The 24,535-nt window shown below is 37.6% G+C and overlaps 1 protein-coding gene and 1 long non-coding RNA gene across 4 annotated transcripts in view; one reads left to right on the top strand and one right to left on the bottom strand.

Annotated features, from left to right (window-relative positions):
• The first annotated feature begins 7,587 nt into the window (after positions 1 to 7,587).
• The window catches only part of LOC131435350 (trehalase), a 130,289-nt gene continuing 113,341 nt past the window's right edge, over positions 7,588 to 24,535 (top strand). For 2 of the 3 annotated variants that reach the window (XM_058603154.1, XM_058603153.1), the window contains exon 1: positions 7,588 to 8,207. In XM_058603154.1, the coding sequence (XP_058459137.1) occupies positions 8,194 to 8,207 (14 nt within the window). In that variant the 5' untranslated portion in view covers positions 7,588 to 8,193. The remainder of the gene's footprint in view (positions 8,208 to 24,535) is intronic. The other variant, XM_058603152.1, reaches the window with a different exon arrangement.
• Positions 9,770 to 14,575, bottom strand: LOC131435355 (uncharacterized). Its single transcript, XR_009230483.1, has 3 exons — positions 14,198 to 14,575; positions 11,497 to 11,815; positions 9,770 to 10,094 (listed from the first exon to the last, which is right to left on the bottom strand). It is a non-coding gene; the product is annotated as an uncharacterized LOC131435355 (long non-coding RNA).

The following is a 24,535-nucleotide window of genomic DNA, read 5'->3' as shown; positions in this document are numbered from 1 at the left end:
TACTAATGCAATGCATCAGGCGCATACGACAGATGAAAAGTTGCTTCTGTCTAATTAACGATATAAGTAAATTGCTCATCTAATTGCTACGACAGCTGTCCACGGCGGGATGTAAAACTCGTCATTTGCGACATGAATGCTCAGGTAGGCCGGGAGGCAATGTACAGGTCCGTGATCGGGCTGGAGAGCCTGCACGCGGTAACAAACGACAACGGTCAACGATGCGTAAACTTTGCAGCCTCCCTAGGAATGGTAGTTCGAAGCACCTTCCTCCCCCGCACCTTCTTCCCCCGCACCTTCTTCCCCCTCATCGACGGGCGATGCTTCTCCGACGTCATCAATGTCCGAACTTACCGCAGTGCCAATATTGATTCTGACCACTACCTTGTCGCGGTTTGTATGCGCTCAAAACTATCGACGGTGCACAATACTCGTCGCACAGGAACGCCGGGACTCAATCTCGAGCAGCTACGTAGCATTCGTACTGCGGAAGAATACGCGCAACAACTGGAGCTAGTGCTACCAACGGAAGAGCAGCTTGGCGCGGCGACTCTTGAAGACGGCTGGAGGAACATGAGGTCCGCCGTGAATAGCACTGCTGCAACCGTTCTAGGTACGAAGTTATCGAATCGAGGAAATGACTGGTTTGACGGCGAATGTCAGCAGTTGGTCGAAGAGAAGGATGCAGCAAGGTCGAGGATACTGCAACACCGCACTAGAGCGAACGAGGAACGATACAGACAGGCGCGGAACAGACAGAATACGGTTTTCCGGAAGAAAAAGCGCCACCAGGAAGACCAAGATCGCGAAGCGATGGAACAGCTGTACCGCGCAAATGACACACGGAAGTTCTATGAGAAGCTGAACCGCTCACGTAGAGGCTACACGCCACAGGCCGAATTGTGCAGAGATACCAGTGGTAACCTTCTCACGAACGAACGTGAGGTGATCGACAGGTGGAAGCAGTATTATGACGAGCATCTGAATGGCGAAGCACTAGATACAGAGAACGGTACAGGAATCAATCTGGGTTTACGCTCAGCCGACGACAGATTCCCAGCCCCTGATCTGTCCGAGATAAGTGAGGAGATCGGCAAGTTGAGGAACAAAAAAGACGCGGACAATGACCAGTTGCCAGGCGAGCTGCTCAAACATGGAGGAGAGGCACTGGCTAGAGCGCTGCACTGGATGATTTCTAGGATTTGGAAGGAGGAGATTCTACCGCAGGAATGGATGGATGGAGTGGTATGTCCCGTCTACAAAGTGGTCGATATAGACCCTAGAGAAGAAACACTATGCCTCCCACCACGAATATTAATAGACGGTGACGATATCGAGGTGGTTGACGAGTTCGTGTATTTGGGCTCACTGGTGACCGCCGATAATGACACCAGCAGAGAAATTCATAGACGTATTTTAGCAGGGAATCGTGCGTACTTTGGACTTAGAAAAACCCTCCGATCGAGAAAAGTACGCAACCGCACGAAATTGACTATGCTGGCAGAGGACCAACGCACCCTCAGTGTTTTCGAAAGAAAGGTACTGAGGACCATCTATGGTGGAGTGCAGATGGAAGACGGAACGTGGAGACGGCGTTTGAATCACGAATTGCAACAGCTGCTAGGAAAACCACCTATCGTACGAACAACTAAAATCGGAAGTCTACGATGGGCTGGGCATGTCATAAGGATGTCGGACGACAGCCCAGTGAAAATGGTTCTTGAATCTAATCCGACTGGTACAAGAAGAAGAGGAGCGCAGCGAGCAAGGTGGATCGATCAAGTGGAAAGTGATCTCAGAAGCATCCGTGCCATTAGTGGCTGGCGACGATTTTTTTCACTATTGCGAGAGATGTTTTTACACGGTGATGCGAGCTGGCATAATTAGACTCCTTCTAGCGGGTTTCCGTTGTCCTTTTAGTGTTTACTCGATATGAATGAACATGGACATGAGAAGTTGATCTACTAATCGGGACATATTTTTTTTCTCGTGTATTCTACCTGGGCAGCCATGGCCACCAGACGGCTACCAAAATTGATTCAGTGACGGTTGTCAAATCCAATTTGACAAAACAAAGTCGCCTGTATCTAAGTTAGCCGAGCGTTTTCATCTTCTCACCTTCGCTGAAAATGTCAAAGATTTCAATGTGGAAAAATCCTGGTGGATACGGTTGTACCGTTTGAGTTGTATATCTGGCAGCGGTGAGGCAGTCGGTCACCAGAATGTCTGCCAGCCATATTTTTCCAGCTGGCAGCGTTTAGTCAGCCATCTGGCAGCCATGCGTATGCGGCCGTTTGAGCCCAGATGATAGTACGAAGAAGCCAAACCAGGTGAACGAGGGTAACGTCATAAAGTAATGCATGTAACGCTTCGTAACGATTGGTAACACTTCTTAATGCCTTAAATCTACAAAAATGTACAGCATGTAACTTAAAACAACTTACAAAAAGGAACGCATGTAACGCTTCTTAACGTCTATAGCATACAAAAAAGTAACGCTTCTTAACACCTATAACTTTCAAAAAAGTAACGCATCCTAACGCCTGTAACTTACAATAACATTCAAAAAGTAACACATGTAACACTTCGTAACGTCTTTAACTTAAAAAAATGTAACGCATGTAACACTTTGTAACGCCTAAAAGTAACTAAAAGTAACACATGTATTGTTTCGTATCGCCTATAACTTACAAAAAAGTAACGCATGTAACACTTCGTGACGCCTGTCTCTCACTAAAAAGTAACGCATGTAAAGGTTCGTAACGTCTATAACTTATTGAAAAGCAACGCATGTAACGCTTCGTAACTCCTATAATTCACTAAAAACTAACGCATGTAACGCTTCGTAACGTCTATAACCTACTAAAAAGCAACGCATGTAACGCCTATAATTCACTAAAAAGTAACGCATGTAATACTTCGTAGCGTCATAACTCACAGAAATGTAACGCTACGTAACGCCTATAACTTACAAAAAAGTAACGCATGTAACGCTTATAATATACAAAAAGTTAACGCTTCATAATACATATAACTAACTAAAAAGTAACGTTTCGTAACGCCTATAACTTCCAAAAACGTAACGCATGTAACGCTTCGTAACGTCTATAACATACAAAAGAGTAAAGATTCGTAACACCTATAACTTTCGAAAAAATAACGCATGTAACGCTTCGTAACGTCTATAATTTACTAAAAAGTAACGCTTGTAACGCTTCGTAACACCTATAATTCACAAAAAGTAACGCATGTAATGTTTCGTAACGTCTATAACTTTAAAAAAAATAACGCATGTAACGCTCTGTTATACTATGTTCACACCTGCAGAAAATAACATGTTTTAACGATAGTAATATAAAGTTAAAACCGCACTGTTCACACTAAGATTATGTTATGCGCATGACATATTTCTTGGTATTGAGTTTGTTTATAAACAAACTGCAAAAATGCCTACGTCGCAGGTAGGAAAGAAAAAAGTATTCTGACAACATCCGAAAAATAAGATATAAGACAGGTACTTTCCCTAACTATTAAGGATATTATCGTTTCACTCTTATTGGCAACGTATCAAATATTTTTGAGCAGCAAATGATCAAAAAAGTAATCTTTTAATTTAAAAAAAAAGTGGTTGTACCAGTCTGCGTTGCCAGGTCGTTTTTTCAAAAATCTGTATTCGGCACAAAAATCTATCTGTACCATATCGGTATCAGAGTCTCTTCTACATAAGTAGTAGAAAACGTCACCAAGAGGTGAGCAAAAAACAGGTCCCACGACAACCTTTTCTCATGACTATTCAAGCTAAAAACCAAAATCGGTACTTATCTGTATGATTCGTGAGTTATCTGTATTGCGGTATTGACGGTAAAAATCTGTATAAATACCGAGAAATTGGTATACCTGGCAACGTTGGTATCAGTTTCCAGTTTTGTTTTATTATGTTTACATGGCTACTTTGATGGAAAACTGCTGTTGTTGAACAGCTTGTCAATTGACATAGTCGTAAAGTGACGGAAAATGCTAGCAGGGTTGTGCTTTACTGACAATTATATCATGTTATTTCGGGAAAACATGTTTTAATGTGACGTTTCCGAATATAAAATAACGCAAAAGTAAAACATGTTATTTCGCTTAAAACATGAAATCGGAGTTATAACATGTTTTAACTCATAGTGTGAACATTACACCTATTATTGACTAAACAGTAACTCATGTAACGCTTCGTAACACCTATAACCTCAAAAAAACTAACGCATTTAACGCTTCGAAATGTTATAACTTTCAAAGAAGTAACGCTTCGAAACGTTTATAACTTACAAAAAAGTAACGCATCGTAATGCCTATAACATACAAAAAAAGTAACGCTTCGTAACACCTATAACTTTCTTAAAATTAATTTTAGAAAATTTTCGTATGCTACGCTTTCCAGCTTTTTCAACTTAACGTAACGCTTCCCACCTCACGATAATATTGTGTGAAACGCTTCGTGAAATGGAACTCAAGGTTCAAACTTCTATATACGCAACAAAAAAACCATAGTACCTTTACTCAGGCGTTGACTTCGTAAAGTATTTAAATTCAAAAACCAAAATACTATTTTATTTATTATAATTATTGTCACCTATTTTACCCCGGTTTCATCCTCCATTGAGTGTGTAGTTCTGGCTCTGTTTTGCTTCGTACTTATCGGCAAAGGAGTTTTGACCATCAGCCCCCCGTTCTTGATATGTGACTGGATCACATAACATACCTTATGATCAAAAAAGAACCGGAATTTTCATTTTAAAATTCCCGCGCTTGTTTAATCGGTAAACTTTTATTCTCTCAACGATGGCAATACTTTTATACACATTCTGTCAAATTTTGACGCATATCGTACGATTAGTTTTTGTTTGGCGTCTATACAAAGAAGTTGAAAAATTTTCGTGTGGCGATTTTTATAAGGGATGAAAATTTAGAACAACGGCTCGCCTTCGAAGGGCCATTCGGTCGATTGTTGTGCGGTTTCGACGTCATATTCATAGATCCACACCTCATCACCAGTTATGATGCATTCGATGAATGTGGGGTCACTATCTGCGTTGGAAATCAACTCTTTGGCCACATCAACACGATGCTGTTTTTGAATGAAATTCAGCTTTTTTGGCACCAGCCGAGAAGCGACGCGTTTCAAACCCAAAACATCAGTTAAAATGTGTTCGACTGATCCATAAGAGATGCCCAACAACACAGTAATCTCTCTAATCGGTACAGAACGATTTTGCAACACGATTTGCTTCGCCGATTCAATGTTTTCTTTAGTAACAGATGTTGTTGGGCGGCCAGGGATCTCATCATGATCCAAGCTTGTACGACCACCTTTGAAGCGTTTATACCACTCGTATGCCTGTGTTTTTCCTAGACACGATTCACCAAAGGGCTTTTCTAACATTTTCAACGTTTCGGAACACTTAAATCCATTTGCAACACAAAAATTGATGCACGCACGTTGTTCTAAATTTTCATCCATTATAAAAATCGCCACACGAAAATTTTTCAACTTCTTTGTTTAGATGCCAAACAAAAACTAATCGTACGATATGCGTCTAAATTTGACAGAATGTGTATAAAAGTGTTGCCAACGTTGAGAGAATAAAAGTTTACCGATTGGACAAGCGCGGGAATTTTAAAATGAAAACTCCGGTTTTTTTTTATCATAAGGTATATTTAAATACTATAAGCAACAAATCATTCAGGGGCTGCAGAATTTAGAGATTTAATTCAAGGATTGAAAAAATATTTATTTTTGGATTAGGTATAAACTATGTTCAATTTTGTCATTGAGTTAAACTGTCATCCAGTGAACACACACACGCACTTACACACAAAATTAGATTTATGAGAGAACTAAACTGACAATAATGTATCAAAAAGAATGTTTGAAAACCATATTAAGGGTGTATGCATGATTTTATTCTAGTATAAATTATTTTATTTTTAGTTTCGTTCTTGATACGGGTAAAATGTTTTATAGAATCTTTAAAAACTATTGTATTACTTGTCTAAAGAGGCATTAATTATAGTTGTCATGAACCTGATCGTAAAAATCGTAAATTCTCAAATTTCATCGCACGTAAATTCTTACAATATTTCAAACACGTTAAAGCAAAAAAAATTGTAAATGTATTACGTGAAGTTTTTGTATTCTTTTTTTTTGCCCGGAAAATTTTTAGGAGGTGTAATATATGTTTCGTCTTCAAAATATACTCCAAAGATATAAAAATGTATTGGTTACAATATATAAATAGAAAGAATACTATAAAACAAAATTAACATTTATTTTTTACGTTTCGCATTCAGCTCATCAGCGCGTCAGCAGTTTATGTTGAACTGCTAACGCCACCTAACGGTTCAACATAAACCGCTGAGCAGACGTAAAGTATTTGCTACTTACAAATCACTTACTTATCCTGACTTGCCGAAAGAGCAAAACAATTTAAAGGTATGCTGGCCGCCAACAGATTGTAGTCATTTAGGGGTTTGTTTTGCTCTTTCGGCACGTCAGGATAGACATGGCACTTCGGTGCCAATAAGTGACTTGTAAGTAGAAAATATTTTACGTTTGCTCAGCGGTTTATGTTGAACCGTTAAGTGGCGTTAGCAGTTCAACATAAACTGCTGACGCACTCATGAGCTGGATGCGAAACGTAAATAATAAAAACTAGTCATGTGTACTTTAGCACAAAACGGCACACATGAGGTACCCAACCTCTAAATGACTAGAATTAACATGTTTGTCCCAGATTAATCCACAGCCACTATTCTTGCACAGTTAACTTAATTCTGTATTAGAAGCATTGAAGATGGAGCACATGTATCATCTCACTGTTACGTGGATTAAGCATGTTTTCTTTTTTTAAATAAATTCAATGTCAGCCGCGAACCGGTTTGAATTTTTGCTTTGTAATCTTGAGGCAATCATGTAATTAGCACCACACAAATCCTGTCTTATCTGCAATTGAAATCACGGGAATCGAAGGCGAAGAATACTCCCTCCTGTCGCTGCAAGTTAAACCGAAACGTGCTGATTAAATCGTCAGTTTGAATGGTGAAATACGATCAAAGAAGAGAATCATCAATCAACATACCGATCGAGGACTGTATATCACGACAAGCATCCAATTCCGGGCCTTATTCAAACACAAGCAACGAACGATGTTCATTTCGAAACGAGCCCCCTAGAAGTTGGCACAAGTTCTAAAGTGGTATTGGTACACCCACGTCACTGCATTCGTTGCATATGCTCAAACTATATCGAAACGAAATGTGCATTAGTGTGGGTAGAAGGTTTGGCCTCCCGAGAAACAACATTGGAATTGAAAACGACTGTAGGCGTAGTGAAATAACCATGTGTTCCAAGTTCGATAAACATGAACACCATCTCGAGTGAAGCATTCATCGTGTTGAATCAGTCGCTGTAACTTTGTGTTCGTATGAAGTAGGAAAATTTTGTTCAGCTAAAAATTCTCTATTCTCCACAGACTGGTAACGAATGAACACCGCCGGGCATTGCATCAGCAAACTGGGAAACTCACCATCAGTCAGTTGGATATCGTAGCAAACATTGACGTCATTTAAAACTGAGCCAGTCTCAATTCGAGTGATTCGTGCGTTGAAGAAGGCAGCATTTTCAATTTGTTTTAACCTAACAACAATCGAGTCGAAAAGTGACGTCATAGAAAATTTGATAAAAAGTTAAGGTTAACCACTAAGAGACATCGATACCGTCAACTACCAGGTAATAAAGCGCGAAAAAATTGCAAATGAGCGTGGCGGTGGATAATGAATGTGAAACGTCACTTCGACCGCTAGCACACATGTGAATCGTCGAAGTCTGCCGTCCGTGGACTACCAAGAAAACAAAAAGGAATAAAAGTCAGTCGTGTTGTACATCTTTCATCATTCGGACGTTCGCCCTAGGATACGGAGTTTTCTCTTTCAGTTGGATAGCCTTATCCAGCGAACAGGTTAATTAGCCTGTGCAAGCCTAGTGAACACTCGCAGGAAAGTAATTCCGAGCAAGGCATAACAAGTGTGACGTGCAACAAGTGGTTTGAAAGCCCTACGAATATATACTACAGGTCTCAGTATCGTAGATACTGAAAATAATTAAAGTTGTTGCGGCGGTTTCGACAGCTGAGCTGCGTGATTCGCAAAATGTCTACCTCCAGGTAAGTGTTGACTTGGAATCATTCAAATGTCATCAAAACACATTGATTTCGTTTCATTCACTTGTCGACAAAGAGGGCTTTCGATGTGTTTCTACTTATGTAGTCACAGTTACATCACCGTTGAAAAAAGTGCTTGATTACAAAAGATATCAAAACAACACTGTCACTAAATAATTTTACAAAGTTCTATATCCCACAAAGATCTATGCCGATTACTGCAGTTGCAGTATAACATTCAATAGTGTACCTCACTCAGAAGTCATTATGCAAAGTCATCTGAATTATACGCTTTTTTTTTCTTCAAATTATCCTCACTTCTTATTTCATTGGTCACACCGTTGACCTCCAAATATACGATAAATGTCAAATTAGTTTACATCTAAATATATGTTGCCAACGCAACCGAAGCAACGTTGTCTGATATTAGCAGACTGTTACAATACGAATATAGAAAGGTGCCTTTGCATTCGAGGTAGACATTTGTTTTCGAAGAGTGTTGCTGTTGCTACCGATGCGATTAAAAATTTGCTGAACATACACATTAAGCGAAGAGGGCGTGTTTGGCAAGCATGTGTCTGCTAGCGTGCGGTAAACTGTTCAACGTTCCGGTTGCCAATTTTCCGGGGTTGCATGTGTCGTCCCGAACGAGATGATTTTTTTTCGTTAGTTGATCGACGAACAAAATCTATTTGTTCGTAATACAGCTTAGCTTGGTACTTTTTTCGTGATTTATTGAAAAATTAAAAAAAACCCTCATCCACCGGGTGGTGTGATAATGGTTTTCTATTGCCATTTAAACAGTCTCATTAAAACTTTTATAAAACTTTTTCCTCGATAATTGGTATTGTGAGCTTATCAAATAGCCTATCAGTAGTTTTCAAACGAGTCATTTGAAATCGTTTCTTTCATCTCCGAGAAAACACTGGTATTTTTCAGTTACGTCAATCTACTATATTTTCGGAACCGGAAGTGAAATTGAATTTCGAACGTGATTCACAATACAGTAATACTTTTCAAACGAGCCTCGCAATGTTAAACTCAGCTCAACCATCTCTGAAAAATTCGAGAGGAGAAAAAGAACGCGTTTGTCGCTTACGTTACTTACTTCATTATATCTGGAACGGGAAGTGATTTGAGCTATTTGATCTTGGAACTTGATCATCCAATAGTATCTTTCAAACGAGCCTAAGCTTGTTAAAGTCGGTTCAGTCATGTCCGAGAAAATTGAGTGCGTAAACAAAACTTTGAAAAGTGCTCGCAGGTACATTTTCTGATTTCGTTGAGCTGAATCGAATGGTATATAACACTATGGGACTCTGAGACTCCTTTCGAAAGTTGGTTTTTCCAGCAAATCTATTACCTTTCACCGATTGAAATTACATTCTGAATTCTTGGAAGTAGCAAAACATTCTCAGCGGGCGACGATTAAAATAAATACTCATTTATAGAGATTATTCGACCCATTTCCGACAAAACTGGGAAAATTCATTTAGTGGGTTGATATATTTTTTTTAAATAGTGGATAAAGTATTATTATTATTATTATGTTGCTTTACTTACCATCGGTTTTAACCTTACGGTCATTCGCCGAGGTTGGATAAAGTAAATATGTGTCATATATGTGTCAATTGGGTGGTCAATTACCCAGTTTTATATGAGCGAACGAACCGAAAATGGGTAGAAAATTATCCATTTTCAAAAAATTCAGGAATTAAGTATGATGTATTTTCGGATTGCTTAGAAATAGCAAAGTGAATGAAAGTTATTTGAAAAATTTATTGGAATATTTACGTATGCTATGCCTCTAATGATCTTAGATGTACATGTAAATGGTAAATGTCATAGAATTGTTGGGGCCAACTCCTCTTTGACAAAAGTAGTGAACTCCTGAAACAAGAATGAAACGTTTTAAATCGAAACCAGAATTGAAAAAATTGAATTAGATCAAAACGATGAAAAAATCATAATTTTTGCGAATTTTCCCAGAATTCTCGTTCAACAAAATAAATTCAAATGTTTTGCATGATGAAAAGCATCATTCGAACATTTTGTAATTTTTTCGTGGAAAAATATTGAGAAACAAGTCTGTGAAGAGGTCTTTTTGAATTTTCTTAAAAATCATGATTTACGGGGTCCACTGTATCTCAGCGCAGACTAATCAGAAGTGAACAAATCAAAACAGCAAAAAAGTTTTTCTAGACCCCAACGTTTCTATTTGATATTTTTTTTAATTTTTTGAATTTTTGGTAGTTTTTCAAAGTGGAAACTACGATTTTTCACGAAAAAATTCGCAGTCTTACAGCTAAAAGTAACAAACAACCAAAAGGAAAACGTAGGGGTCTGGTTTTTATATGTAGAAAGTGTGAACAAAATTTGATAAATTGGTGCAGTAGTATTTGAATGACGATGGACACGGACTTTCAAAACCTACTTTCGAGAAAAACGCGTTTAAAGTTTTTTGTCTATAAAATCAATGGAAACAATTTATTACTCCAGGAAGCCCGTAGGACCTAACACTTTCAAAAAATTATTTTTTGCCGTGAATACGACTTACTTCACTATGGGGCGCCTTTTTAAAATTAGCCATATGGAAGAATGGGCAGAACTTAATCGTGAATATCTCGACTTGTATTAATGGTAGGAACAGAATTCTTTCACTGTTTCATAAAAAATATGATCTGGAATTTAGGATAATATTTTGACCAGTGTGAGATAACCACAAACAACACAAAAATTAGGTTTTCTCCAAATTTGAAAACAACGCGGAAAACTCTTTACTTACGCTTGGATTTTTCGCGCAAGGACGGCTATTTTGAGGTAGTCAGGTTCATATCTTCAACTGAACGTTATAAAAGGGGATCCGCTGCTAATCGTTTGCATTGGAGAGAAAGAAAACGAAAAGTAGACAACATTATATAAAATCAGCCCTTCTAATGGCTCTGAATGTTACCTAAAGAACTATAAAGATTGCTTCTTTGTAAATCGAAAATTAAAATTAGCAGTATAGGGCAAATCTAAGATAATTTGATTAGCTTTTTTTTGCAATTTTCACAGTGCTAAATTCGCAACAATGTTTAAAATCATTTATATTCAATAAGTGTTTAATATCTTAGAGAATTATACAACTTGGCCATTCTGGGATGCCAGAAATTAATCCCGTACAGCAATTTGATTGTTTCTTTTACTGAAATATTGAAATGCGAAATGAAATAATCGACATCAAAATTCTCTAAGGTGCCATTTAGAACCATAATTTTATTCCCGAAGAATTATGCGAAATTTTACTTACTATATTGTATACGGCCCATTTTTCAATCAGTTGTAGTTTGTAGTAGAACTTTCTGCTGATTTTTTTTATATAAAATGCATTGCACCGACTCAGAAGCCATTCATTTCGATGTCGTTGTCAACGTGTTGATTATGGCTCGATCGAGGCATCTCCAGGCGAAACATAAAGCTTGTTACCTCAAGCGGAAGAAGCAGGATACTCCAACAGAACACATATCAGTATCGCACAACGGACAACAGGTCAGCTTGGAAATAGATCACGGAAGTCAGCGGCATCCATCCGAACTCGAACTCAACTCGTCACTCTCCATCACGAACGCCTTCATAAAAGGTTATTTTCAGAACCATAATTATTTTATCATAAAGAACTATACTGGTTATTTCGTAATATTTATTTCAGAATGTTTAATGTAACCTATCTGTACTGTAGTTTAGGTGTATCGTTTCAAATTCTAGGGCAAAACTTGAGCATTTCAAACAATCGATCAACTAATTGATATTCGGAAGTATAAAGAAAGAGTGTCAGTTTTATTCGTATTCACGACATCCAGTTATATCTCTGACATTACACACCTGTACTTTTTTCTTTTATAATTTATTATAATGAAACATTTCAAGAATGTTTTGTCAAATTTTGAAGTCAATCGAAGTAGAAATCCTGGGCCTGTGAGCCGAGCTCTTGCTTCTTCGCAGAATGAGATAGCCATAGATAAAGGTCCATAACTTCCAGAGTTTTGTTCCGATAGGCTTGAAAATTTCACAGAATATTCTTGAAATGTGTCACTATAAGAAAATATAAAGAAAATAATAAATGATTTTTCAAAAGTGTTAGACCCTACCCGCCCCTTAAGTACAACAAGAGATATTCATGATTAATTGCTACCCATTTTTGTACAGGGTAAATTTTGGAAAGGCGCCCCGTAGTAAAGGAAGTCGTATTCACGACAAAAAAAATTAAAACTTTCTCAAGCTGGACAAACAGGCAAACTATGTATTCGGTTAGGCACTAATTCTGATGATTTATGTAAAATCCGTTCCTAAAATCACTCAATAATTTTTCAATCATTTATGCATATTATTTGACCCATTTATTTCAATGACCTGCAATATGGACATGGGCAGTATTTCATCCAGTTGTCAAAAAGTACCGTACTTTTGACATACTCATAATACATAAGGGATGTTCGGTTACCGATACCCTTTTATTTTAAGCTCATAACTTCTGACTTAGTGCACATTATGCGAACATCTATACATCAATAGAAAGCTAAAGTTTCTACTGATTAAGAAAATAAGTTGATTCATTTGATTGAAAACAAACTTATTATCAATTTAGTAAAGTGATAAATTTTGGCAATTTCAAAAAAGATGTTCGGTTTCCGGCACCCCAAGAAGTTTCGGAAAAATATAAGTAAAGAATGCAGTTATTCAAAGAAAAACCGGATTTTTTTCTTTTCGGAGGCGTTTTGGACAAAAGTCTTCATTGTCCGGTGACTTCGCCTTGGCTCTCTTGGCCGATGATTTGGATGGTGGCGCCTTTGGTGTTGATTTGGCCGGTATTCTACGTTTTTTCTAAGCCGGAGCATCTGCTGTATGAGCAGCTAGATGTTTGGCCAAAACTTTGGCTTGCTTTGTCTCGACAGCAGCCTGCATATCATTAACAATTTTTCACGATTCGTCGAAAAAAATGGGGTGCCAAACACCTTGGGGTACCGGTAACCGAAATCGGTATACATTTTGAAAATGACAAAACAAATCTTTGGTTGCGAAAATTTTGATAGCATCCGGTATTAAATTGCGAAATAGATCGATTTCACCTCATAAATATTCAATCCACTCACCTTTTCGATTGATGCTCTTCAATTTATGATACTATAAAAAAAGTCAGAAAAAACTTTTGTGTTGATTTTCACGCAATTAAAATTTGTTTTGAACACAGGCAAAAGCTGTCTGTTTGCTTCGGTATTCGGCACAAAAAGAACGTGCTGCTATTACACACACACATGGCATTTGTCGGAATGACGCTATCTGCTTTCTGCCAAAAGATATGGTGGGGTGCCGGCAACCGAACACCTTCCCCTACTCGTACTAATAAATAGGAATTTTACTTCAAATATTCAATAACGTGAATGCTCATGTCCACATTATCAATTTGATCGTAATAACTAGTATACAAATGAACAAATAAAACATTTCGTAATATTTTTTTCAGTTGTAAATTATTTTTAAGTTGTCTGTTGTCTGGAGTCTGGACTTCTGGAGACAAGCACAACTGCGCGCTATGTACTAGTCTCCAGACACTTAGGAAAAGTGTATCGTATTTTGGATTAGCATTGTGAAGTCACAATGCCACTGAGAAAAAATCTTACCAATTTACGTCTTCTGGGATATATTCGAGCGTCGAAAATAACTCTTTATTACAAATGATATAATACATGTTTCATGCATTCTGGAATATTTTTAAGTGCTGTAACATATAACATTTTTTAAAGTTTCGATTTCGTTGTTAAAGTGCTCAAAATTGAGAACACCACAGCAGCTATCACAAACCAACAGCTAGTGGTCAACCTTAGCTGTTATAATGCTGGGTCCATTGGTAGAATGTATCCCAAGTTACGAGTAAGCACGGGATAATGCGATCTTCTGATAAAGTATCATTATTAAGAGTTTTGAAGCTCGAATCACTTGATACCTAGACTTACTATTGTTTTGAATAGCGTTTCCAGTCATTGGCTCTGGTGGTGCTTTGACAACAGATTGTGTGGTAAGCTCTCCTCCGCCAGTGCTAGAAATTTTTTCATTAAGATTTTATGAATCTGTGAACATGAATATTAATTTTGAACACCCTCGATGAAAACGCAACACTTTATCTCGCATTTTTGAAAACAATCTGAAACACCTGACCACAACAGTTTGCATTAACGAGCAACGAACCAGCAACGCTGAAACCACGCCATCAACTAAGTGATACATGTTTTACCTATAAGTATATTTACAACCACATTTGAAATGTGGATAAACATCGAACAAAACTGCGCTCAAGGAAATAACCTTACCTTACATTCACCTCTTGGCAATCGTGTAATCGATCAGGCGAAACGTGATTCATGACAGCTAATGAATCTGTCAGACACCCAGATACTGGGAACGGTAAAACAGTTACCGCTACGCGTCATTTCCCTGAATGAACTCGCCTCAAGCAAACGAGTGACGACGAAGGATATATTCATTGGTAGTAGTGAAATATATCTCTCATCACCCAACGCTTGAAGAACGATCGACGGCAAACATCCCCAAAAAAACTCACATGGAGGTTAGTTTCGTTGTTTTTCTCGCACGTTCGTAACCAAAGTGCGTCATCAGCCATCATCGATTCAATGAATTCCGTGAATCATTTATCTACTTACCATCAATACCACCAACTGTGCTGTTAGTCGACCGCCCGACTAACCGGCGCGACGCTTATATCAATTGAAGAAAGTCGTCAACCGTTCGTAGATGAGGTGAAAAATGCGGATCAAACAGAGGCCAGTTGGGAAAATGGAAGTGTTGTCATATTGTGCTTCCTAATTCTTAATCTTGTCATTTTCAAAACGGTATTAAGAATTGCAATCCAAAATCCGGTGTAAGAACGGTGACATAGCATACTTACTTTTTCGATGGAGACCCATGGTTTTGATAAAAATAAACGTATTTCTACGCATACGACATGCGAAAAATAATTTTAACGCATAAATGATTATCGCGTTGTTTCGCTAAGACTAAATACATGCATAGTAAGTATGGATAACGATTATTCATTTGTGGTTGTTGATATGATATTTCAACGCAATTAGTTTACTCGTGTTGGTAACTTGTATACTACGTTCTTTTTATTTGGTACATATGTCATAGATCTATTTCCAACACCACAAATATGCAGATTGTACGAATAAATGAATTTACAAATATTCCAATAAACTAAAATTGCATCCATTGATATCAATCCTATCAATGGATGCAATTTTAGTTTGTTTAGAGATGTAGGTGAAGGTTTTAGGCAATAATAGTCGTCGATCTTCGGAAAATTAATGTATCCAAAATGATCACCTTGTACTTATAATATAAAAGCGGCGTGTTATTGTGAAATCCATATTAAACTAGGTATGCGATATAACAATTTTACGCTATATTCATTTTACTACATAACTAAAGCATTTAATATTGTAATGATGTTTAACGCAGATTAAAAAAAACAAATTCACGAACAATCTCACACTTCACGACAAGCCTTCACAATAATTTTATAATACAGGTTGGTATTAGCTATCTGCTGAAAACTTTGATGGTGTGATGCTTTGTTTTCGGAACACTAACACTCATATAATGCAGTCGGTATTACACCTGCTGACACCACCGAATTTATATATGCAGTGCAACCAGTTTATCGAAGTGGCATGAACGGTGGAGTTTAAAACAATCTCTTTAAGCAATAATATTTTCTCAAACAAATGTTAAGCCTGACTTTTTGGAAGAAATATCAATTTTGATCATTTCTAGTGAATTGGCCTCCGCGTTCGTGTGATTTGACGTCAGTCGATTTTTTTGTGAGTATACGTGAAGTCATTGGTTTATGTGGATAAACCAGAAACGACTTATGCATTGAAAACCAGTATTCAACGTATCATTGCTGAAATACGCCCTCAAATGCTTGGAAAAGTGGTCGAAAATTGGTCCTCGAGATGGACCTTTGTGAAAAATAGTCGTGACGGACATATGCCCGAAATCATATTTAAATGTTAAATGCCAAGGAACTACTTCTAGTAAATAAAAAAATGGCCATTCCAAAATTTGGCATGTGTTTTATTTTAATTTCAAATAGGCAAGCTCCTTAAAAAACACCTTTTAAAGACTGTCCCAGAAAGTATGGATGCACTTTGATTTCGCTGTAAATAATTCACAAGCGTTAGATATTCAAATTTTATTCAATATATTGATAATAGATATTAGACTACAACAACAGAATATTATTCTTAACATTTGCTACTTAGCCATTGTAGAGTAGATGACGCACCTTCTTGTGAACGTTCCTCATTAAATTCCGTACAGACTTCTTGGCGACAAGTTTTGACACTTTTTTTAAACCTTTCTCGAACTGTTGAATGGTTTCGGCTGCCGAGACATGTTTCCTAAGATGTGCCTTTGTTAATGCCCAAAATTCCTCAATTGGTCGAAGTTGTGGGCAATTTGGTGGATTCATGTCTTTTGGGACGAAAGTGACATTTTTGGTAGTATACCATTCTACCGTTGATTTCGGGTAGTGGCAAGAAACAAGATCTGGCCAGAAGACAGCAGGAGCCTTGTGGCTTCGAATCATGGGTAGAAGTCGTTTTTGTGAACATTCCTTGATGTATATTTCGCTGTTCATTGAAGCAGTGGTGATGAAGGGTTTCGAAATCTTACCGCAGCTACAAATTGCTTGCCGGACCATAGCTTTCTTACCAAATTTTTCGACTTCAATCGATGTCTCGGACTGGTTTAACACTTGCCCTTCTCGAACCGCATAATATTGTGGTCCCGGCAAGGATTTGTAATCGAGTTTCACATAGGTTTCGTCGTCCATGATTATGCAGTTCAAATTTGCAGCTTTCGAAGATTCAAACGTTCTTTAACACGATGAACATTTGACTTCAAAGTGCCTACTTTTTTGGCCACCTCCCGAACTGAAACCTCCTTCTTTTGTACGCCATCAGTATACGTTTATCCAACTGAGGGTTAGCAGGACCTTTTTTCGACCCGTTTTCGGTTTATCGTCAAAGGTGTTATCCTCACCGAACTTCCTGATTGCATTTCGCACGGCCTTTTCACTTACTCCTTCCATTTTTGCTATCTTTCTCAGTGACGGTTCTGTCCGCGTTCTGTGCACTATTTGTACAAAATTTTTCGACGTTGTTCTGCTGAAAGTCCACGCATTTCGAAACAAACTAATGAAAACGAATAAACAACTGCACAAGTGGTTAGAGAAGAGTGTAAACAACAGGACGCTGCCATAAAAATTGACAGATTCTGAACCATTGCGAAATGGCAGCGGTTTTTGGTTGCGTCCATACTTTCGGGGACAGTCTTTACTATACAGTACATTGTAATCACGAAAATATGAGGTGTACAACTTTGCTTCCGCCGTTTTTTTCCAAAATTAAAAGCTTTATTGCGATAAAGTGCTTACAGATGTATTATTCAAAGTATTGTCCGTCAACAACTTTCTCCCACCTTTCCGGCAATTTTCGGATCCCGGCTCGAAAAAAAGGAGTCCTCTTTTGACGCTTTCCATGAAGCAATCCATTTTTCCAACTCTTCGAAGGATTGAAAATGTTGATCTGCCAGGCCGTGTGCCATCGAACAGAATAGGTGGAAGTCAGGAGGGGCGACATCTGGGGAATACGGCGTGTGGGGCAAGACTTCCCATTTCAGCGTTTCCACACGGAGAACCCTTCGATCATAAAATTGCGATATCTCAGTTTTTGATTTTTGCGATAGTTGATTTAACTAATTTCTTTTTGATTCAACCAATATGGTTTTTGATTTGCATATATTCAAGTAGTTGAAAAATATGTTATTTTGAATGCTGTCAAATGCCGGAGACAGTTGAAAGCAAAACAATAATCGCAATGCAAAACCAACAACTTTTTTAGTTGAAATCTGTTCGCGTCGCTTCAAAATGTCAATGAAAACAACATCGATGATTAAAGCGTTTGGTGAAATTGTGTTCATTTGATTTGAGAAATTTATGATTCCATAACAAGTGTTTATCTAACAGCGGTCTTGTGATAAAGTTAATCTTGATTAAGATGAAAAAGATTTGGTGACAAATTAGAAAATGTTAATGAATGATCATCTCGTAATCTTTCAGGTATGCGCAAAAATTTTATGCTTCAAATTCGATCATTGATTTACTTCCAGCAGATTGTTTTATTTAGAGCTGTTTGATACCGATGATGATGTTCATGCATTAGCAATAAAACGTTTTTTGACATGAATTTAATTTATAAAAGTAACAGGAGCGAAGGGTTTCAAACACACAGAACGCGCTGCGATTGAATGGCGCGTTTGAATTGCCGTCGCAAAATTCCAATTCCCAGCGGTTGATGCACCCAAGCTCATATAAATTGACTAAAATTATCAGTGCATAACTTTAGTTCAACCGTTTGAAGGCATCATCTTTCAATACTCATTTTAGGTGAATTTAATAATTTCGCTAATTTACTCACCCCTCCGGGCACTATTGCTGATTGAAAACGTTTTTCTACATCAATCATTTCCGATCGAATCAGAAGTATTTTTTTAGAATTTAGATCTTTACTGATCTCGACTTGACATGATCATGATCATACAAAAATCAAAATCACTTAGAGATCAGATCAGTTCTGATTTCGTAATGATAATTTATTCCTTGGTTATGATCACTTAAAATCAGCAGTGGTCGGTGGTTTTCCCAGCCCTAATGAGATTACATGTCAACATACCGAACTTATTTCAAATAGATCATGACGAGTATCAGTAGGTATATTTTGATTATTTTCGCAAATCAATAACATTGTTCGAGTTGATTCAACTATTTGCAATGTCTAAAACAAATAAAGCCGATTTATTTTTCAACTAACAGAATTTTGTTTCAATAACAACACCAGTTATTTCAACTAAAATATTTGTTGAAATTGAAAGGTATGCGTCCTCACTAATTGACAGCATTTTTTTTCAAACAGTTAAATTAGTTGTTTCAACCATCGTTTCTGCTAATCGAAAAACAAAAATGACAGTTATACTATGTTCACACTATGAGTTAAAACATGTTATAACTCCCATTTCATGTTTTAAGCGAAATAACATGTTTTACTTTTGCGTTATTTCATATTCATAAACGTCACATTAAAACATGTTTTCCCGAAATAACATGATATAATTGTCAGTAAAGCACAACCCTGCTAGCATTTTCCTTCACTTTTCGACTATGTCAATTGACGAGCTGTTCAACAACAGCAGTTTTCCATCAAAGTAGCCATGTAATCATAATAAAACAAAACTGAAAACTAGTACCAACGTTGCCAGGTATACCGATTTCTCGGTATTTATACAGATTTTTACCTCTATATCACAATACAGATATGTTCTCCCAAAATACCGATAATTCACGGATCACACAGATAAGTACCGATTTTGGTTTTTAGCTTAAATAGACATGAGAAAAGGTTGTCGTGGGACCTTTTTTAGTTGCGTTCGGTAGCGATCTCCTGTGATGGTTTCACCCGGTTTCAAGAGCTCGTAGTAAATCACACCGAGCTGATCCCACCAAACACAAATCATAACCTTGGCGCCGTGAATATTCGGTTATGCCTTCGACGAAGTAGCATACCCGTGCTCCCATGATTTTCTGCGTTTAGGATTATCGTATCGAACCCACTTTTCATTACCGGTTACGATTCGATGTAAAAACTCCTTACGATTTTGTCTTTGAAGCAGTTGCTCACATACAAATAGACGGCGCTCGATGTCCTTCGGTTTCAAGTCGTACGGCACCCATTTTCCTTCTTTCTGAATCATGACAGGGCCTTGAGACGTTTTGAAATGGCTTGCTGACTCACTCCCAACGATTCGGCAAGCTCTTCTTGGGTTTAGCACAAATCTTCATCAAGCAATGCTTCTAGTTGTTCATCTTTGGGTTTTTTCTTTTCCACCTCCATGTTTGTCTTCGACATCGAAATCACCATTTTTTAAAACTTTGAAACCACTCCCGACACGTTCTTTTACTCAGAGCAGCATCACCGTAAGTTTCTGAGAGCATTCGATGCGCTTCAGCTGCATTTTTATTCGAATTGTAACAGAAAAGTAAAACTTCCCGCAAATGGCGAGAATTGGGCACATAAACAGACATTTTCGAGCGTGAATAATACGAAAACAAGAACAACTGTCACTGAAACGGCGATGACAATTCTTTAGGCACTGTACATACTTACTTTAAAGGTACAGGGTGATTTTTTAAGAGCTTGAGAACTTTTTTAAACAATAGAACGCATAAAATTTGCAAAATCTCATCGGTTCTTTATTTTAAACGTTAGATTGGTACATGACATTTACTTTTTGAAGATAATTTCATTTAAATGTTGACCGCGGCTGCGTCTTAGGTGGTCCATTCGGAAAATCCGCTTTTTTATCGACAAATTTTGTTCAGCGATGAGGCTCATTTCTGGTTGAATGGCTACGTAAATAAGCAAAATTGCCGCATTTGGAGTGAAGAGCAACCAGAAGCCGTTCAAGAACTGCCCATGCATCCCGAAAAATGCACTGTTTGGTGTGGTTTGTACGCTGGTGGAATCATTGGACCGTATTTTTTCAAAGATGCTGTTGGACGCAACGTTACAGTGAATGGCGATCGCTATCGTTCGATGCTAACAAACTTTTTGTTGCCAAAAATGGAAGAACTGAACTTGGTTGACATGTGGTTTCAACAAGATGGCGCTACATGCCACACAGCTCGCGATTCTATAGCCATTTTGAGGGAAAACTTCGGAGAACAATTCATCTCAAGAAATGGACCGGTAAGTTGGCCACCAAGATCATGCGATTTGACGCCTTTAGACTATTTTTGTGGGGCTACGTCAAGTCTAAAGTCTACAGAAATAAGCCAGTAACTATTCCAGCTTTGGAAGACAACATTTCCGAAGAAATTCGGGCTATTCCGGCCGAAATGCTCGAAAAAGTTGCCCAAAATTGGACTTTCCGAATGGACCACCTAAGACGCAGCCGCGGTCAACATTTAAATGAAATTATCTTCAAAAAGTAAATGTCATGTACCAATCTAACGTTTAAAATAAAGAACCGATGAGATTTTGCAAATTTTATGCGTTTTATTGTTTAAAAAAGTTCTCAAGCTCTTAAAAAATCACCTGTTATTATCATCTATGTATTTTGACCAGCCTCTGCCGGTACAGCCTATCGGAAAACGGCGGAAGTAAAGTTGTACACCTGATACATAACTTTATGAACAATGTTTCGTGACACAGTGGTTGTGAGATGCCGCGAGATTTAAAATTCAAATCGAAGATGTCGAACTAATATTGTTGTTGAACCACTAATTATCTAATTAGTAGATTCGCCACGTTATTTTGCGGATTGCTCGACTTTCAATCAACGAATGGTGATAACAATGTCCTCGCTTCGGCTTTAAGAAGCAATACCACTGAAAAAAAATAGTTCAATAATAGTGCGATACTACTGTTATAGCCACGCGAAAACTGGAAGCGAATGCACCTATATTCATCTTACCCTTAGAGTCAATGAATTGAGCAGAGACAACACATCTCACTCTAACTTATAGTTCGAGTATATGAGATGACTACTGGAGCAAAGATGAATATGTTTGTTATGTTATTTTCAATTGCAAATGTTTTCACAATCCATAGAAAAAAACTTATTAGTAATATGATGATCATAATGAAGTTTAGGTCGCTTATATTCATTTAATGCTGTTTCGAAGTTTTGAAAAACTTTTGCAATCATTTTGGATTTTCGGACACTTCTCACCTAAGCAGAATAATACCACAGACTAACAGACAGGACACTCAAATTGGATTCTTTAATCATTTTAACGGTCATTTCGAATATTCCATCAGTTGGGACTGCACTCGCATATGTCATGATGGTGCCACGTTACCCTATCAAAAGCATCAGTCTGTCATCTAGAATGTGTTCATTTTTTTTATTCACCGTTGTACTGATTTGTATTCGTCCATGCGGATTTTCAGATTTGATACATATTGCAAAACTAAATGCAGAACTGTGTCTATTTTCCATTCTCCAACGCAATACAAAATCGAACTCATGGTTTACTATGATATTTACTTGCTTCTGGCCTTGTCTCATGGGTTCAAAATGTGGGGAAGGCGCAAAAAAAATTTTGTCTTCCACAATATTGACACTGTGAAACAAATTCTGAGAACGAAGTATGAATTGTTAATTGGGGGGGGTATTTAAAATACCCAAACCTCTCCACCCCTGCGGACGGGCCTACTTCCAACATATCAAAGAAAGTTTTTAAAAAAAGCAACTCTCTTCATTTATTTCCAACTTTCAACTCTAGTTGTGATGAATTTTATTAGAGACTCAAGCAACAGGAAATTTATTCCTAGGAATATTTTCGATTTTGCTCCATCTACGTAGAATATAAGAACAAAAAAACAACAAGACTAGTCAATGTGTCGTAGTATCTAAAATGTGCTGCATAATTTCCCGTAATGAAAACAACACCGAAAGGTCATTTTGCATTGGCAAACCAAATCTACCTACTAACTCGATATGATCTCCATTGTTTTTTGCATTATCTTATCCTCACAGCTCGTATCTTAATAAGCTCAATTGGTTGGAGTGTCCGTGAGGGATCGACAGGGTAAAGCAGTGCATCGCTCGACTACAGTCACATTCAAAGCGAATAGCAATCTGTTTCTGCTCTCAACAAATCCACAAAAATAACATTCTGTTTTTCATTCACCCCACTGTTCCTCCGATCATTTGAGCCAATTGTTTCAAATCTGTAAAGAATACACTTGAGCTTACTGTAATCAGTCTAGTGTGAATGTCCACGGCATAAATTGTGACGTCGTTGTGTATAACTCGATTTCGGTCGAGTGTTAAACAAGTTCAACGAATTCGGTTGACCTCAACGAGTTAGTGTTCAAAGAGATTGAGTAACATGTGGACATAAACACACTACGTCACAATTTTCGCCACTCAAAATGAGAAGCATCACAAGTGCGTCATACTGGACGGACTATCAAACTAGAAACACCACACAAGTTTACCCATTCTATCCATTATGAAAGAGAACGTGCAATCGTACATTCGGATTGATTTTTCTGCTAAATCGAAACAAAAATAAATGCTCATTATGAATATAACATTGCACTCAGTCTGTTTTAATAGACTTCGCAGCAGATTTGCACTTGAGACCTTCTCTAATATTTATCCTTGGGACCTTTACTAATGTTTATCGAGAAATGTGTTCAGTCGTAAAGTTTTCTTTTGGGGGTCTGCTTTTATGTATTCGGAATAAAAAAGAACATTATTGAAAAACCCCAACTGTTGCTTTTGTCATAATTATTTCATACAATAATATTACAAAATTTCTGATGACTTGGCAATTCGTGATTCATTCCTGGTCGCTTCTGCCGAGCCTACAGCAAAGTTGCTTCTTTTTGGAATAATTTATAGGAAACAAATTAAGGATTACCAAGATTCTCAGTAATTATACATTTTTCCGAGGCGATAACCAGTCACTCAGCTGAGCAGATCTCGGAACTTTTGTGCCGAGATTCAGCAATAAAATTTAAGTCTGTACAGTCAGTCTTCTGTTCAATTAAGCTAATTTATGTGTGGACTTTCACATACAAGGTAGTTTCATTGACGAAAATAGTTCCCCGGATAATAGAAGTTACAGGTTCGAGTTTAGTCTCCACGGTAGCTTTTTCGCAAAATTTTATATTAAGTAAAATGTTCACGAAGGAAAATTTAAAATTCCGGCAATGGCAGTTGGTAATGTCACAGACATAACTCGAGATCAACTAACAAGCCAGTTGTCCTATGTTCGAGTCCTGACGTCGACGGGTTCTTAGTGTCCGCACGGAGAACCCTCCGATCATAAAATTATCGCAGTTTTTGATTTTTGCGATAGTTGATTCAACTAATTTCTTTTTGATTCAACCAATATGGTTTTTGACTTGTGTATATTCAAATATATATATGCTGTCAAATGCCGGAGAGAGCTGAAAGCAAAACAATAATTGCAATGGAAAATCAACATTTTTTTAGTAGAAAACTGTTCGCGTCGCTTCGAAATGTCAATGAAAACATCATTGATGGTTAAAGCGTTTGGGAAAATTGTGTTCATTCGATTTGAAGAAATTTATGATGACAAGTGTTTATCGAGTTTTGGTTGGTAAACGACTGGACAATGCGCAATTCAGGCCCCTATGTGGTTCTTAGCCTCTTGTCCAGTAACTCCTATCCCTACC

The sequence above is a fragment of the Malaya genurostris genome, chromosome 3 (assembly GCF_030247185.1).
Source record: "Malaya genurostris strain Urasoe2022 chromosome 3, Malgen_1.1, whole genome shotgun sequence".
NCBI lineage: Eukaryota > Metazoa > Arthropoda > Insecta > Diptera > Culicidae > Malaya > Malaya genurostris.
This window is presented reverse-complemented; position numbering and strand designations above follow the sequence as displayed.